An 18,402-nucleotide genomic window follows, 5' to 3' on the forward strand; every position below is an offset into this window, starting at 1 on the left:
CAGGTTCAGTCGGTTTAGTGTTTCAAAAAAAAAAAGAGTCAGGGCGTGGCCAACAAATAAGACAGAACAGAACGCCTCATACACCGTCAAAAACGCCTTTTGTACAACAACAGTAAACAGCTCCCCGGCACCGAGACCCTTTTCACAGAGGGCTTCTCTCTCCCTAAAGCCCAGTTTACTAAATATGTAGCTAGGTTACACACATACCAAGGAACGCTCATTATTACCCTTATACTCACCATGTTTCGTGTTCTCAAGCTTTGACCTGCATCATTTCACAGGGTTCCCCCCCTGTGCTTCAAGAACATTTTCAATCAAAACCAAATAAAATCATGTTTTATTTATCAAATCAAATCAAATGTATTTATAAAGCCCTTCGTACATCAGCTGATATCTCAAAGTGCTGTACAGAAACCCAGCCTAAAACCCCAAACAGCAAGCAATGCAGGTGTAGAAGCATACATGTATGTACATTCTGTGGAATGTGCCTCTACTGGGAATATTAAACTATAGTCGACACGTTTATTTTCATCCCTTAATTTATTCATATTCTGAATGATTCTTCTCAGAAGTTTACGTCATACATATTTTTATATTGAAGGTATTTTCAAGGTTCATTGTTAAAACTGGACGAAGTTCAGAAAGTGAGTGGCTGACCAGGGTGATACACCCGCTGACCAGGGTGATACACCCGCTGACCAGGGTGATAAACCCGCTGACCAGGGTGATGGAACCGCTGACCAGGGTGATGGAACCACCGACCAGGGTGATAAACCCACCGACCAGGGTGATAAACCCACCGACCAGGGTGATGGAACTGCTGACCGGGGTGATGGAACCGCTGACCAGGGTGACAAACCCACTGACCAGGGTGATAAACGCGCTGACCAGGGTGATAAACCCACTGACCAGGGTGATAAACCCACTGACCAGGGTGATAAACGCGCTGACCAGAGTGATGGAACCGCCGACCAGGGTGATAAACCCGCTGACCAGGGTGATGGTACTGCCGACCCGGGTGATAAACCCGCTGACCAGGGTGATAAACCCGCTGACCAGGGTGATGGAACCACTGACCAGGGTGATAAACCCGTTGACCAAGGTGATAAACCCACTGACCAGGGTGATAAACCCGCTGACCAGGGTGATAAACCCGTTGACCAAGGTGATAAACCCACTGACCAGGGTGATAAACCCACTGACCAGGGTGATAAACCCGTTGACCAAGGTGATAAACCCACTGACCAGGGTGATAAACCCACTGACCAGGGTGATAAACCCGTTGACCAAGGTGATAAACCCACTGACCAGGGTGATAAACCCGCTGACCAGGGTGATAAACCGCTGACCAGGGTGATAAACCCGCTGACCAGGGTGATAAACCCACCGACCAGGGTGATGGAACCGCTGACCAGGGTGATAAACCCACTGACCAGGGTGATGGAACCGCTGACCAGGGTGATAAACCCGCTGACCAGGGTGATAAACCTGCTGACCAGGGTGATAAACCCGCCGACCAGGGTGATAAACCCACCGACCAGGGAGATGGAACCGCTGACTCCAGGGTGATGGAACCGCTGACTCCAGGGTGATGGAACCGCTGACTCCAGGGTGATGGAACCGCTGACTCCAGGGTGATGGAACCGCTGACTCCAGGATGATGGAACCGCTGACTCCAGGGTGATGGAACCGCTGACCAAGGACCGCAGAAGTCTAGGAAGGGAGTGGACCAGGGTGATGGAACCGCCGACCAGGGTGATGGAACGGCTGACCAGGGTCTGCAGAAGTCTAGGAGGGGAGTGGACCAGGGTGATGGAACCGCTGGCCAGGGACCGCAGAAGTCTAGGAGGGGAGTGGACCAGGGTGATGGAACCGCTGACCAGGGACTGCAGAAGTCTAGGAGGGGAGTGGACCAGGGTGATGGAACCGCCGACCAGGGTGATGGAACCGCTGGCCAGGGACCGCAGAAGTCTAGGAGGGGAGTGGACCAGGGTGATGGAACCGCTGACCAGGGTGATGGAACCGCTGGCCAGGGACCGCAGAAGTCTAGGAGGGGAGTGGACCAGGGTGATGGAACTACTGACCAGGGTCTGCAGAAGTCTAGGAGGGGAGTGGACCAGGGTGATGGAACCGCCGACCAGGGTGATGGAACTGCCGACCAGGGTGATGGAACGGCTGACCAGGGTGATGGAACGGCTGACCAGGGTCTGCAGAAGTCTAGGAGGGGAGTGGACCAGGGTGATGGAACGGCTGACCAGGGTCTGCAGAAGTCTAGGAGGGGAGTGGACCAGGGTGATGGAACGGCTGACCAGGGTCTGCAGAAGTCTAGGAGGGGAGTGGACCAGGGTGATGGAACGGCTGACCAGGGTCTGCAGAAGTCTAGGAGGGGAGTGGACCAGGGTGATGGAACGGCTGACCAGGGTCTGCAGAAGTCTAGGAGGGGAGTGGACCAGGGTGATGGAACGGCTGACCAGGGTCTGCAGAAGTCTAGGAGGGGAGTGGACCAGGGTGATGGAACGGCTGACCAGGGTCTGCAGAAGTCTAGGAGGGGAGTGGACCAGGGTGATGGAACGGCTGACCAGGGTCTGCAGAAGTCTAGGAGGGGAGTGGACCAGGGTGATGGAACCGCTGACCAGGGACTGCAGAAGTCTAGGAGGGGAGTGGACCAGGGTGATGGAACCGCCGACCAGGGTGATGGAACCGCTGGCCAGGGACCGCAGAAGTCTAGGAGGGGAGTGGACCAGGGTGATGGAACCGCCGACCAGGGTGATGGAACGGCTGACCAGGGTCTGCAGAAGTCTAGGAGGGGAGTGGACCAGGGTGATGGAACGGCTGACCAGGGTCTGCAGAAGTCTAGGAGGGGAGTGGACCAGGGTGATGGAACCGCTGGCCAGGGACCGCAGAAGTCTAGGAGGGGAGTGGACCAGGGAGGTGGAACCGCCGACCAGGGACCGCAGAAGTCTAGGAGGGGAGTGGACCAGGGTGATGGAACGGCTGACCAGGGTCTGCAGAAGTCTAGGAGGGGAGTGGACCAGGGTGATGGAACGGCTGACCAGGGTCTGCAGAAGTCTAGGAGGGGAGTGGACCAGGGTGATGGAACGGCTGACCAGGGTCTGCAGAAGTCTAGGAGGGGAGTGGACCAGGGAGATGGAACGGCTGGCCAGGGACCGCAGAAGTCTAGGAGGGGAGTGGACCAGGGAGGTCGCCATAAACCCAAAGTTACCCGACTGGCACAGACCATATTCATTTCAAAACAATCCTTCACCTCCAATACACAGAATAAGTTAATGATCCTTCACCACCAATACACAGAATAAGTTAATGATCCTTCACCTCCAATACACAGAATCAGTTAATGATCCTTCACCACCAATACACAGAATCAGTTAATGATCCTTCACCTCCAATACACAGAATCAGTTAATGATCCTTCACCACCAATACACAGAATCAGTTAATGATCCTTCACCACCAATACACAGAATCAGTTAATGATCCTTCACCTCCAATACACAGAATGTTCTGGAATGGATGCTAAGCTCAGAAACATAGAAAGAAAGGAACATTGAGAGGCGGGAGGGAGGGAGGGAGGGAGGGAGGGAGGGACGGAGGGAGGGAGGGAGGGAGGGAGGGACGGAGGGAGGGAGGGAGGGAGGGAGGGAGGGACGGAGGGAGGGAGGGAGGGAGGGAGGGAGGGACGGACGGACGGACGGACGGAGGGAGGGAGGGAGGGAGGGAGGGAGGGAGGGACGGAGGGAGGGAGGGAGGGAGGGAGGGGGAGGGAGGGAGGGAGGGAGGGACGGAGGGAGGGAGGGAGGGAGGGAGGGAGGGAGGGACGGAGGGAGGGAGGGAGGGAGGGAGGGAGGGAGGGAGGGAGGGAGGGAGGGACGGACGGAGGGAGGGAGGGAGGGACGGAGGGAGGGCGGAGGGAGGGAGGGAGGGAGGGAGGGTAGGAGGGAGGGAGGGAGGGAGGGAGGGAGGGAGGGAGGGAGGGAGGGAGGGAGGGAGGGAGGGAGGGAGTAATTTAAGCAATTCAGGCGGACAGACGGGCTCAATAATATGACACCGATAAGAGTCATGAGTCTGAAAACATCAAGGTATGCCTACCATTTCTATTTTTAAAGCCAATGCCTTCTTGCCTTTCGTCTAACAAATCAAATAGCGGAGAGGAGGAGGAGCTACTGCCTGAGCTGCTGTCCCCTCTACTAGATGACTGCTGTCCCCTCTACTAGATGACGGCTGTCCCCTCTACTAGATGACTGCTGTCCCCTCTACTAGATGACGGCTGTCCCCTCTACTAGATGACTGCTGTCCCCTCTACTAGATGACTGCTGTCCCCTCTACTAGATGACTGCTGTCCCCTCTACTAGATGACTGCTGTCCCCTCTACTAGATGACTGCTGTCCCCTCTACTAGATGACTAACAGTCAACCTACTGTCTGAGCTGCTGTCCCCTCTACGAGATGACTAACAGTCAAACTACTGTCTGCTGTCCCCTCTACTAGATGACTAACAGTCAACCTACTGTCTGAGCTGCTGTCCCCTCTACTAGATGACTACTGTCCCCTCTACTAGATGACTGCTGTCCCCTCTACTAGATGACTGCTGTCCCCTCTACTAGATGACTGCTGTCCCCTCTACTAGATGACTACTGTCCCCTCTACTAGATGACTGCTGTCCCCTCTACTAGATGACTGCTGTCCCCTCTACTAGATGACTGCTGTCCCCTCTACTAGATGACTGCTGTCCCCTCTACTAGATGACTGCTGTCCCCTCTACTAGATGACTGCTGTCCCCTCTACTAGATGACTAACAGTCAACCTACTGTCTGAGCTGCTGTCCCCTCTACGAGATGACTAACAGTCAAACTACTGTCTGCTGTCCCCTCTACTAGATGACTAACAGTCAACCTACTGTCTGAGCTGCTGTCCCCTCTACTAGATGACTACTGTCCCCTCTACTAGATGACTGCTGTCCCCTCTACTAGATGACTGCTGTCCCCTCTACTAGATGACCTCTAGGGTCAGGGTTGATTCAGGAGGGCTAGGGTCGGGGTTGATTCAGGAGGGCTAGGGTCACCTCTAGGGTCAGGGTTGATTCAGGAGGGCTAGGGTCAGGGTTGATTCAGGAGGGCTAGGGTCACCTCTAGGGTCAGGGTTGATTCAGGAGGGCTAGGGTCAGGGTTGATTCAGGAGGGCTAGGGTCACCTCTAGGGTCAGGGTTGATTCAGGAGGGCTAGGGTCACCTCTAGGGTCAGGGTTGATTCAGGAGGGCTAGGGTCACCTCTAGGGTCAGGGTTGATTCAGGAGGGCTAGGGTCAGGGTTGATTCAGGAGGGCTAGGGTCACCTCTAGGGTCAGGGTTGATTCAGGAGGGCTAGGGTCACCTCTAGGGTCAGGGTTGATTCAGGAGGGCTAGGGTCAGGGCTAAGGTCAATGCCAAGCAACACAGAGATGTGAAGACGAGTAGAGTGTAGTTTTGACAGATGTTTAATACAAAACATAGCAAGTCAACCGATTACAACAGTACAGCACAACATACACACATCAACTATTACCAGTAGTGTAAATAAAACCATTGGTCATTCAGGTGGCAACTTGACTTTCCTGTACCATTCAGGAGCTTCCTTATTGGTCTGGAAGAGAGAGAGAGGACATGAGTCAGTCCAGGGGTAATGTCACCTTATTTGTAATACGGCTGGTGATGCATTGAGCTTTGTATTACTCAACAATAACAAATCGGATACGGAAGTCACTAGTTTATACCATAATAAATTGGTAGATTTGGTCCTTGGAGACGAATTCTCCACGTAATTGTCGTAACACGGCGGAGCTGAGAATACCAATATCAGCACCAACTAGATGACGAGCACCAGGAAGCTGACAGAGAGGTTGGGGAGAAATGGGTCCACTGGAGGACTGGTCTACTGGAGGACTGGTCTACTGGAGGGTTGGTCTACTGGGGGGTTGGTCTACTGGGGGGTTGGTCTACTGGAGGACTGGTCTACTGGGGGGTTGGTCTACTGGAGGACTGGTCTACTGGAGGACTGGTCTACTGGATGACTGGTCTACTGGAGGGTTGGTCTACTGGAGGACTGGTCTACTGGAGGACTGGTCTACTGGAGGACTGGTCTACTGGAGGACTGGTCTACTGGAAGACTGGTCTACTGGAGGGTTGGTCTACTGGAGGGTTGGTCTACTGGAGGGTTGGTCTACTGGAGGGTTGGTCTACTGGAAGACTGGTCTACTGGAGGGTTGGTCTACTGGAGGACTGGTCTACTGGAGGGATGGTCTACTGGAAGACTGGTCTACTGGAGGGTTGGTCTACCGGAGGACTGGTCTACTGGAGGGTTGGTCTACTGGAGGACTGGTCTACTGGAGGGTTGGTCTACTGGAGGACTGGTCTACTGGAGGGTTGGTCTACTGGAAGACTGGTCTACTGGAGGGTTGGTCTACCGGAGGACTGGTCTACTGGAGGGTTGGTCTACTGGAGGACTGGTCTACTGGAGGGTTGGTCTACTGGAAGACTGGTCTACTGGAGGGTTCGTCTACTGGAAGACTGGTCTACTGGAGGGTTGGTCTACCGGAGGATTGGTCTACTGGAGGATTGGTCTACTGGAGGACTGGTCTACTGGAGGATTGGTCTACCGGAGGATTGGTCTACAGGAGGACTGGTCTACTGGAGGACTGGTCTACTGGAGGTGTTGGTGAGGAGATGGATGTTAACAATCACAAATAGCACCCAAAATGTTGCCCAAATGGCCCCCTATATAGGGCCTTGGTCTAAAGTAGTGCACTATATAGGGAATAGGGTTCTATAGGGCTCTGCAGTGTTAATCTGTGTGGGTGTGTACAGTATCTGTGTGGGTGTGTACAGTATCTGTGTGGGTGTGTACATGGGTGTGTACAGTATCTGTGTGGGTGTGTACAGTATCTGTGTGGGTGTGTACATGGGTGTGTACAGTATCTGTGTGGGTGTGTACAGTATCTGTGTGGGTGTGTACAGTATCTGTGTGGGTGTGCGTGTGAAGGGTTATCACTCACGAACACGGTGGGTTTGGGTCTGTGTCTGTGAGGGTTCTGCTCATCCTCCTCTGTGGTTCTGCTGAGGTTTTTGGGTCTGCTGAAGGCCATCCCCTCCCCAGCCCCGTCAGGATCCAGGAATGGCTCAGTCTTTCTGGACCTCATACTGAGCAGAACCTGCTTCATCACAGATAACTCCTAGAGAGGACAGAGGGGGAGGGGTCAGTCTTTCTGGACCTCATACTGAGCAGAACCTGCTTCATCACAGATAACTCCTAGAGAGGACAGAGGGGGGAGGGATCAGTCTTTAGAGAGGACAGAGGGGGGAGGGGTCAGTCTTTAGAGAGGACATAGGGGGGAGGGGTCAGTCTTTAGAGAGGACAGAGGGGGGAGGGGTCAGTCTTTAGAGAGGACAGAGGACAGAGGGGTCAGTCTTTAGAGAGGACAGAGGGGGGAGGGGTCAGTCTTTAGAGAGGACAGAGGGGGAGGGGTCAGTCTTTAGAGAGGACAGAGGGGGGAGGGGTCAGTCTTTAGAGAGGACATAGGGGGGAGGGGTCAGTCTTTAGAGAGGACAGAGGGGGGAGGGGTCAGTCTTTAGAGAGGACAGAGGACAGAGGGGTCAGTCTTTAGAGAGGACAGAGGGGGGAGGGGTCAGTCTTTAGAGAGGACAGAGGGGGGAGGGGTCAGTCTTTAGAGAGGACAGAGGGGGAGGGGTCAGTCTTTAGAGAGGACAGAGGGGGAGGGGTCAGTCTTTCTGGACCTCATACTGAACAGAACCTGATTCATCACAGATAACTCCTAGAGAGGACAGATGGGGAAGGGATTACAATAGACAATAGGAGACCAGATTACAATAGACAATAGGAGACCAGATTACAATAGACAATAGGAGACCAGATTACAATAGACAATAGGAGACCAGATTACAATAGACAGTATGAGACCAGATTACAATAAACAATAGGAGAGTCTACATGACAGGAGACCAGATTACAATAGGAGACCAGATTACAATAGACAATAGGAGAGTCTACAGGACAGGAGACCAGATTACAATAGACAATAGGAGACCAGATTACAATAGACAATAGGAGAGTCTGGAGAGAGACAGCAAACCAGAATACAATAGACAATAGAAGACCAGATTACAATAGAGATTACAATAGGATTACAATAGGTAATAGGCAAGTCTACATCACAGCAAACCAGATTACAATAGAGATTACAATAGGATTACAATAGGAGACCAGATTACAATAGAGATTACAATCGGAGACCAGATTACAATAGACAATAGGGGAGTCTACAGGACAGGAGACCAGATTACAATAGACAATATAGGAGACCAGATTACAATAGACAATAGGAGAGTCTACATGACAGGAGACCAGATTACAATAGACAATATAGGAGACCAGATTACAATAGACAATAGGAGAGTCTACATGACAGAAGGCCAGATTACAATAGACAATAGGAGACCAGATTACAATAGACAATAGGAGACTAGATTACAATAGACAATAGAGAGTCTACAGTGTAGTGACTACTAGCTAGTTGGTTACAGAGCAGTGTGGTGACTAGTAGCTAGTTAGTTACAGAGCAGTGTGGTGACTAGTAGCTAGTTGGTTACAGAGCAGTGTGGTGACTAGTTGGTTACAGAGCAGTGTGGTGGCTAGTAACTAGTTAGTTACAGAGCAGTGTGGTGACTAGTAGCTAGATGGTTACAGAGCAGTGTGGTGACTAGTAGCTAGTTGGTTACAGAGCAGTGTGGTGACTAGTAGCTAGTTGGTTACAGAGCAGTGTGGTAACTAGTACCTAGTTGGTTACAGAGCAGTGTGGTAACTAGTACCTAGTTGGTTACAGAGCAGTGTGGTGACTAGTTGGTTACAGAGAAGTGTGGTGGCTAGTAGCTAGTTGGATATAGAGTAGTTTTTTAGTTAGTTGGCTAGTAGCTAGTTGGTTACAGAGCAGTGTTTTAGCTAGTTAGTTACAGAGCAGTGTTGTAGCTAGTAGCTAGTTGGTTACAGAGCAGTGTTTTAGTTAGTGGTTAGTAGCTAGTTGGTTACAGAGCAGTGTTTTAGCTAGTTAGTTACAGAGCAGTGTTGTAGCTAGTAGCTAGTTGGTTACAGAGCAGTGTTTTAGTTAGTGGTTAGTAGCTAGTTGGTTACAGAGCAGTGTTTTAGCTAGTTAGTTACAGAGCAGTGTTGTAGCTAGTAGCTAGTTGGTTACAGAGCAGTGTTTTAGCTAGTTAGTTACAGAGCGGTGTTTTAGCTAGTTGGCTAGTTGGTTACAGAGCAGTGTTTTAGCTAGTTGGCTAGTTGGTTACAGAGCAGTGTTTTAGCTAGTTGGTTACAGAGCAGTGTTTTAGCTAGTAGCTAGTTAGTTACAGAGCAGTATTGTAGCTAGTAGCTAGTTGGTTACAGAGCCGTGTTGTAGCTAGTAGCTAGTTGGTTACAGAGCCGTGTTTTAGCTAGTAGCTAGTTGGTTACAGAACAGTGTTTTAGCTAGTAGCTAGTTGGTTACAGAGCAGTGTTTTAGCTAGTTGGTTACAGAGCAGTGTTTTAGCTAGTTGGTTACAGAGCAGTGTTTTAGCTAGTTGGCTAGTTGGTTACAGAGCAATGTTTTAGCTAGTAGCTAGTTGGTTACAGAGCAGTGTTTTAGCTAGTAGCTAGTTGGTTACAGAGCAGTGTTTTAGCTAGTAACTAGTTGGTTACAGAGCAGTTTTGTAGCTAGTTGGTTACAGAGCAGTGTCTAGTTGGTTACAGAGCAGTGTTTTAGCTAGTAGCTAGTTGGTTACAGAGCAGTGTTTTAGCTAGTAGCTAGTTGGTTACAGAGCAGTGTTTTAGCTAGTAGCTAGTTAGTGGCTAGTAGCTAGTTGGTTACAGAGCAGTGTTGTAGCTAGTTGGTTACAGAGCAGTGTTTTAGCTAGTAGCTAGTTGGTTACAGAGCAGTGTTTTAGCTAGTTAGTTACAGAGTGGTGTTTTAGCTAGTAGTTAGTTGGTTACAGAGCAGTGTTTTAGCTAGTAGCTAGTTGGTTACAGAGCAGTGTTTTAGCTTGTTAGTTACAGAGTAGTGTTTTAGCTAGTAGCTAGTTGGTTACAGAGCAGTGTTTTAGCTAGTTAGTTACAGAGCAGTGTTTTAGCTAGTAGCTAGTTGGTTACAGAGCAGTGTTTTAGTTAGTGGCTAGTTGGTTACAGAGCAGTGTTTTAGCTAGTAGCTAGTTGGTTACAGAGCAGTGTTGTAGCTAGTTGGCTACAGAGCAGTGTTGTAGCTAGTTGGCTACAGAGCAGTGTTTCAGGAAAGTTGTGGCTCCGGGTCGGTTGGCTACAGAGCAGTGTTTTAGGAACGTTGTGGCTCTGGCTCGGTTGGCTACAGAGCCGTCAGGAACGTTGTGACTCCGGGTCGGTTGGCTACAGAGCCGTCAGCAACGTTGTGGCTCCGGGTCGGTTGGCTACAGAGCCGTCAGGAACGTTGTGGCTCCGGGTCGGTTGGTTACAGAGCCGTCAGGAACGTTGTGGCTCCGGGTCGGTTGGCTACAGAGCCGTCAGGAACGTTGTGGCTCCGGGTCGGTTGGCTACAGAGCCGTCAGGAACGTTGTGGCTCCGGGTCGGTTGGTTACAGAGCCGTCAGGAACGTTGTGGCTCCGGGTCGGTATCAGCCCTCTATTTCTCGCCATGTGGACACATGCCCTGGCTGTCCCTCTGGCATTTCAAACAGCCAGGCCCTCTCTAATACGCCAGGCCTAATATGAGGAGCAGCTGTCTGCCAGGCCTGAGGGGTACATACTTGATGCCAGTGGGCCAGTGGTAGAATGCTGCGGTTGTGAATAGCGAAGCAGAACATTTCTTGAATCAAGTTCCGTTATCAGCTCTGCGTCTGCGCTGAAATGGAAGGATATGATACGAGAGGCGTCTTGTCAGCATGTCTTATGGGGGGAAACTCGATGGAGGTCGAAAACAATCTGTGTCGTTCTGATGAACTGTGGACGTTTTTATTTTGTCAATTCAAGTGAGAGCAATTACAATTTAAATTCACTCCGAATTGACCCTACGATGGGATTGATATTTGAGATATCAACATAATGTGATACTTTAGTTACTGTACATCATTAGGCAGTAGGCTGTACACTGAGCGGACAAAACATTAAGAACACCTGCCCTTTCCGTGACATACCAGGTGAAAGCTATGATCCCTTACTGATGCCACTTGTTAAACCCACTCCCACTAAGGATGTTTAATCCTTCAGACACGTGGAACATGGACTGTGTGTGTCTGCCGTTCAGAGGGAAAGACGAAGGACTGAAGCAGTAAGGACTGTGTGTGTCTGCCATTCAGAGGGAAAGACGAAGGACTGAAGTAGTAAGGACTGTGTGTGTCTGCCATTCAGAGGGAAAGACGAAGGACTGAAGTAGTAAGGACTGTGTGTGTCTGCCATTCAGAGGGAAAGACGAAGGACTGAAGTAGTAAGGACTGTGTGTGTCTGCCGTTCAGAGGGAAAGACGAAGGACTGAAGTAGTAAGGACTGTGTGTGTCTGCCGTTCAGAGGGAAAGACGAAGGACTGAAGTACTGTTGAACAGGGTTTCGGCAGTAGACGCCAGGCACTGTGTAGTCTAGTGCATTAGACGCCCGGCACTGTGTAGTCTAGTGCAGTAGAGTGTAGTATAACAGTAGACGCCAGGCACTGTGTAGTCTAGTGCAGTAGAGTGTAGTATAACAGTAGACGCCCGGCACTGTGTAGTCTAGTGCAGTAGAGTGTAGTATAACAGTAGACGCCAGGAACTGTGTAGTCTAGTGCAGTAGACGCCAGGCACTGTGTAGTCTAGTGCATTAGAGTGTAGTATAACATTAGACGCCAGGCACTGTGTAGTCTAGTGCAGTAGAGTGTAGTATAACAGTAGACACCAGGCACTGTGTAGTCTAGTGCAGTAGAGTGTAGTATAACAGTAGACGCCAGGCACTGTGTAGTCTAGTGCAGTAGAGTGTAGTATAACAGTAGAAGCCCGGCAATGTGTAGTCTAGTGCAGTAGAGTGTAGTATAACAGTAGATGCCAGGAACTGTGTAGTCTAGTGCAGTAGACGCCAGGCACTGTGTAGTCTAGTGCATTAGAGTGTAGTATAACAGTAGACGCCAGGCACTGTGTAGTCTAGTGCAGTAGAGTGTAGTATAACAGTAGACGCCAGGCACTGTGTAGTCTAGTGCAGTAGAGTGTAGTATAACAGTAGACGCCAGGCACTGTGTAGTCTAGTGCAGTAGAGTGTAGTATAACAGTAGACGCCAGGCACTGTGTAGTCTAGTGCAGTAGAGTGTAGTATAACAGTAGACGCCAGGCACTGTGTAGTCTAGTGCAGTAGAGTGTAGTATAACAGTAGACGCCAGGCACTGTGTAGTCTAGTGCAGTAGAGTGTAGTATAACAGTAGACGCCAGGCACTGTGTAGTCTAGTGCAGTAGACGCCAGGCACTGTGTAGTCTAGTGCAGTAGACGCCAGGCACTGTGTAGTCTAGTGCATTAGAGTGTAGTATAACAGTAGACGCCAGGCACTGTGTAGTCTAGTGCAGTAGAGTGTAGTATAACAGTAGACGCCAGGCACTGTGTAGTCTAGTGCAGTAGAGTGTAGTATAACAGTAGACGCCAGGCACTGTGTAGTCTAGTGCAGTAGACGCCAGGCACTGTGTAGTCTAGTGCAGTAGACTCCAGGCACTGTGTAGTCTAGTGCATTAGAGTGTAGTATAACAGTAGACGCCAGGCACTGTGTAGTCTAGTGCAGTAGAGTGTAGTATAACAGTAGACGCCAGGCACTGTGTAGTCTAGTGCAGTAGACGCCAGGCACTGTGTAGTCTAGTGCAGTAGACGCCAGGAACTGTGTAGTCTAGTGCAGTAGAGTGTAGTATAACAGTAGACGCCAGGCACTGTGTAGTCTAGTGCATTAGACGCCCGGCACTGTGTAGTCTAGTGCATTAGAGTGTAGTATAACAGTAGATGCCAGGCACTGTGTAGTGTAGTGCATTAGAATGTAGTATAACAGTAGACGCCAGGCACTGTGTAGTCTAGTGCAGTAGAGTGTAGTATAACAGTAGACGCCAGGCACTGTGTAGTCTAGTGCAGTAGAGTGTAGTATAACAGTAGACGCCAGGCACTGTGTAGTCTAGTGCAGTAGACGCCAGGAACTGTGTAGTCTAGTGCAGTAGAGTGTAGTATAACAGTAGACGCCAGGAACTGTGTAGTCTAGTGCAGTAGAGTGTAGTATAACAGTAGACGCCAGGCACTGTGTAGTCTAGTGCAGTAGAGTGTAGTATAACAGTAGACGCCAGGCACTGTGTAGTCTAGTGCAGTAGAGTGTAGTATAACAGTAGAAGCCCGGCACTGTGTAGTCTAGTGCAGTAGAGTGTAGTATAACAGTAGACGCCAGGAACTGTGTAGTCTAGTGCAGTAGAGTGTAGTATAACAGTAGACGCCAGGCACTGTGTAGTCTAGTGCAGTAGAGTGTAGTATAACAGTAGACGCCAGGCACTGTGTAGTCTAGTGCAGTAGAGTGTAGTATAACAGTAGACGCCAGGCACTGTGTAGTCTAGTGCAGTAGAGTGTAGTATAACAGTAGACGCCAGGCACTGTGTAGTCTAGTGCAGTAGAGTGTAGTATAACAGTAGACGCCAGGCATTGTGTAGTCTAGTGCAGTAGAGTGTAGTATAACAGTAGACGCCAGGCACTGTGTAGTCTAGTGCAGTAGACGCCAGGCACTGTGTAGTCTAGTGCAGTAGACGCCAGGAACTGTGTAGTCTAGTGCAGTAGAGTGTAGTATAACAGTAGACGCCAGGCACTGTGTAGTCTAGTGCATTAGACGCCCGGCACTGTGTAGTCTAGTGCATTAGAGTGTAGTATAACAGTAGATGCCAGGCACTGTGTAGTGTAGTGCATTAGAATGTAGTATAACAGTAGACGCCAGGCACTGTGTAGTCTAGTGCAGTAGAGTGTAGTATAACAGTAGACGCCAGGAACTGTGTAGTCTAGTGCAGTAGAGTGTAGTATAACAGTAGACGCCAGGCACTGTGTAGTCTAGTGCAGTAGACGCCAGGAACTGTGTAGTCTAGTGCAGTAGAGTGTAGTATAACAGTAGACGCCAGGAACTGTGTAGTCTAGTGCAGTAGAGTGTAGTATAACAGTAGACGCCAGGCACTGTGTAGTCTAGTGCAGTAGAGTGTAGTCTAGTGCAGTAGACGCCAGGAACTGTGTAGTCTAGTGCAGTAGAGTGTAGTATAACAGTAGACGCCAGGAACTGTGTAGTCTAGTGCAGTAGAGTGTAGTATAACAGTAGAAGCCCGGCAATGTGTAGTCTAGTGCAGTAGAGTGTAGTATAACAGTAGATGCCAGGAACTGTGTAGTCTAGTGCAGTAGACGCCAGGCACTGTGTAGTCTAGTGCATTAGAGTGTAGTATAACAGTAGACGCCAGGCACTGTGTAGTCTAGTGCAGTAGAGTGTAGTATAACAGTAGACGCCAGGCACTGTGTAGTCTAGTGCAGTAGAGTGTAGTATAACAGTAGACGCCAGGCACTGTGTAGTCTAGTGCAGTAGAGTGTAGTATAACAGTAGACGCCAGGCACTGTGTAGTCTAGTGCAGTAGACGCCAGGCACTGTGTAGTCTAGTGCAGTAGACGCCAGGCACTGTGTAGTCTAGTGCATTAGAGTGTAGTATAACAGTAGACGCCAGGCACTGTGTAGTCTAGTGCAGTAGAGTGTAGTATAACAGTAGACGCCAGGCACTGTGTAGTCTAGTGCAGTAGAGTGTAGTATAACAGTAGACGCCAGGCACTGTGTAGTCTAGTGCAGTAGACGCCAGGCACTGTGTAGTCTAGTGCAGTAGACTCCAGGCACTGTGTAGTCTAGTGCATTAGAGTGTAGTATAACAGTAGACGCCAGGCACTGTGTAGTCTAGTGCAGTAGAGTGTAGTATAACAGTAGACGCCAGGCACTGTGTAGTCTAGTGCAGTAGACGCCAGGCACTGTGTAGTCTAGTGCAGTAGACGCCAGGAACTGTGTAGTCTAGTGCAGTAGAGTGTAGTATAACAGTAGACGCCAGGCACTGTGTAGTCTAGTGCATTAGACGCCCGGCACTGTGTAGTCTAGTGCATTAGAGTGTAGTATAACAGTAGATGCCAGGCACTGTGTAGTGTAGTGCATTAGAATGTAGTATAACAGTAGACGCCAGGCACTGTGTAGTCTAGTGCAGTAGAGTGTAGTATAACAGTAGACGCCAGGCACTGTGTAGTCTAGTGCAGTAGAGTGTAGTATAACAGTAGACGCCAGGCACTGTGTAGTCTAGTGCAGTAGACGCCAGGAACTGTGTAGTCTAGTGCAGTAGAGTGTAGTATAACAGTAGACGCCAGGAACTGTGTAGTCTAGTGCAGTAGAGTGTAGTATAACAGTAGACGCCAGGCACTGTGTAGTCTAGTGCAGTAGAGTGTAGTATAACAGTAGACGCCAGGCACTGTGTAGTCTAGTGCAGTAGAGTGTAGTATAACAGTAGAAGCCCGGCACTGTGTAGTCTAGTGCAGTAGAGTGTAGTATAACAGTAGACGCCAGGAACTGTGTAGTCTAGTGCAGTAGAGTGTAGTATAACAGTAGACGCCAGGCACTGTGTAGTCTAGTGCAGTAGAGTGTAGTATAACAGTAGACGCCAGGCACTGTGTAGTCTAGTGCAGTAGAGTGTAGTATAACAGTAGACGCCAGGCACTGTGTAGTCTAGTGCAGTAGAGTGTAGTATAACAGTAGACGCCAGGCACTGTGTAGTCTAGTGCAGTAGAGTGTAGTATAACAGTAGACGCCAGGCATTGTGTAGTCTAGTGCAGTAGAGTGTAGTATAACAGTAGACGCCAGGCACTGTGTAGTCTAGTGCAGTAGACGCCAGGCACTGTGTAGTCTAGTGCAGTAGACGCCAGGAACTGTGTAGTCTAGTGCAGTAGAGTGTAGTATAACAGTAGACGCCAGGCACTGTGTAGTCTAGTGCATTAGACGCCCGGCACTGTGTAGTCTAGTGCATTAGAGTGTAGTATAACAGTAGATGCCAGGCACTGTGTAGTGTAGTGCATTAGAATGTAGTATAACAGTAGACGCCAGGCACTGTGTAGTCTAGTGCAGTAGAGTGTAGTATAACAGTAGACGCCAGGAACTGTGTAGTCTAGTGCAGTAGAGTGTAGTATAACAGTAGACGCCAGGCACTGTGTAGTCTAGTGCAGTAGACGCCAGGAACTGTGTAGTCTAGTGCAGTAGAGTGTAGTATAACAGTAGACGCCAGGAACTGTGTAGTCTAGTGCAGTAGAGTGTAGTATAACAGTAGACGCCAGGCACTGTGTAGTCTAGTGCAGTAGAGTGTAGTCTAGTGCAGTAGACGCCAGGAACTGTGTAGTCTAGTGCAGTAGAGTGTAGTCTAGTGCAGTAGACGCCAGGAACTGTGTAGTCTAGTGCAGTAGAGTGTAGTATAACAGTAGACGCCAGGCACTGTGTAGTCTAGTGCAGTAGACGCCAGGAACTGTGTAGTCTAGTGCAGTAGAGTGTAGTCTAGTGCAGTAGACGCCAGGCACTGTGTAGTCTAGTGCAGTAGAGTGTAGTCTAGTGCAGTAGACGCCAGGAACTGTGTAGTCTAGTGCAGTAGAGTGTAGTATAACAGTAGACGCCAGGCACTGTGTAGTCTAGTGCAGTAGACGCCAGGAACTGTGTAGTCTAGTGCAGTAGGGGGGGGTCAACATTAGAGAGGTGTTGTTATACTCAGTGTATAGTAGGATGTACAGGGGGGGGGTCAACATTAGAGAGGTGTTGTTATACTCAGTGTATAGTAGGATGTACAGGGGGGGGTCAACATTAGAGAGGTGTTGTTATACTCAGTGTATAGTAGGATGTACAGGGGGGTCAACATTAGAGAGGTGTTGTTATACTCAGTGTATAGTAGGATGTACAGGGGGGGTCAACATTAGAGAGGTGTTGTTATACTCAGTGTATAGTAGGGTGTACAGGGGGGGACAACATTAGAGAGGTGTTGTTATACTCAGTGTATAGTAGGATGTACAGGGGGGGGTCAACATTAGAGAGGTGTTGTTATACTCAGTGTATAGTAGGATGTACAGGGGGGGGTCAACATTAGAGAGGTGTTGTTATACTCAGTGTATAGTAGGATGTACGGGTGGGGGTCAACATTAGAGAGGTGTTGTTATACTCAGTGTATAGTAGGATGTACAGGGGGGGGGTCAACATTAGAGAGGTGTTGTTATACTCAGTGATTAGTAGGATGTACAGGGGGGGTCAACATTAGAGAGGTGTTGTTATACTCAGTGTATAGTAGGATGTACAGGGGGGGTCAACATTAGAGAGGTGTTGTTATACTCAGTGTATAGTAGGATGTACAGGGGGTCAACATTAGAGAGGTGTTGTTATACTCAGTGTATGGTAGGATGTACAGGGGGGGTCAACATTAGAGAGGTGTTGTTATACTCAGTGTATAGTAGGATGTACAGGGGGGGTCAACATTAGAGAGGTGTTGTTATACTCAGTGTATAGTAGGATGTACAGGGGGGGTTCAACATTAGAGAGGTGTTGTTATACTCAGTGTATAGTAGGATGTACAGGGGGGGGTCAACATTAGAGAGGTGTTGTTATACTCAGTGTATAGTAGGATGTACAGGGGGGGTCAACATTAGAGAGGTGTTGTTATACTCAGTGTATAGTAGGATGTACAGGGGGGGGTCAACATTAGAGAGGTGTTGTTATACTCAGTGTATAGTAGGATGTACAGGGGGGGGTCAACATTAGAGAGGTGTTGTTATACTCAGTGTATAGTAGGATGTACGGGGGGGGGGTCAACATTAGAGAGGTGTTGTTATACTCAGTGTATAGTAGGATGTACAGGGGGGGGTCAACATTAGAGAGGTGTTGTTATACTCAGTGTATAGTAGGATGTACAGGGGGGGTCAACATTAGAGAGGTGTTGTTATACTCAGTGTATAGTAGGATGTACAGGGGGGGGGTCAACATTAGAGAGGTGTTGTTATACTCAGTGTATAGTAGGATGTACAGGGGGGGGGTCAACATTAGAGAGGTGTTGTTATACTCAGTGTATAGTAGGATGTACAGGGGGGGGGGTCAACATTAGAGAGGTGTTGTTATACTCAGTGTATAGTAGGATGTACAGGGGGGGGACAACATTAGAGAGGTGTTGTTATACTCAGTGTATAGTAGGATGTACAGGGGGGGTCAACATTAGAGAGGTGTTGTTATACTCAGTGTATAGTAGGATGTACAGGGGGGGGTCAACATTAGAGAGGTGTTGTTATACTCAGTGTATAGTAGGATGTACAGGGGGGGTCAACATTAGAGAGGTGTTGTTATACT

The 18,402-nt window shown here is 49.4% G+C and overlaps 1 protein-coding gene across 1 annotated transcript in view; it reads right to left on the bottom strand.

The window, feature by feature from the left end:
- Positions 1-5,470: 5,470 nt before the first annotated feature.
- LOC116360840 (progesterone-induced-blocking factor 1-like) overlaps positions 5,471-18,402 on the bottom strand; it is a 69,732-nt gene continuing 56,800 nt past the window's right edge. Inside the window, exons 16-17 of the mRNA XM_031815754.1 lie at positions 7,043-7,219; positions 5,471-5,634 (exon numbers count right to left, since the gene is read on the bottom strand). Coding sequence (XP_031671614.1) covers positions 5,581-5,634; positions 7,043-7,219 — 231 coding nt within the window. The 3' untranslated portion in view covers positions 5,471-5,580. The remainder of the gene's footprint in view (positions 5,635-7,042; positions 7,220-18,402) is intronic.

This window comes from Oncorhynchus kisutch, unplaced genomic scaffold (genome assembly GCF_002021735.2).
Source record: "Oncorhynchus kisutch isolate 150728-3 unplaced genomic scaffold, Okis_V2 scaffold601, whole genome shotgun sequence".
NCBI lineage: Eukaryota > Metazoa > Chordata > Actinopteri > Salmoniformes > Salmonidae > Oncorhynchus > Oncorhynchus kisutch.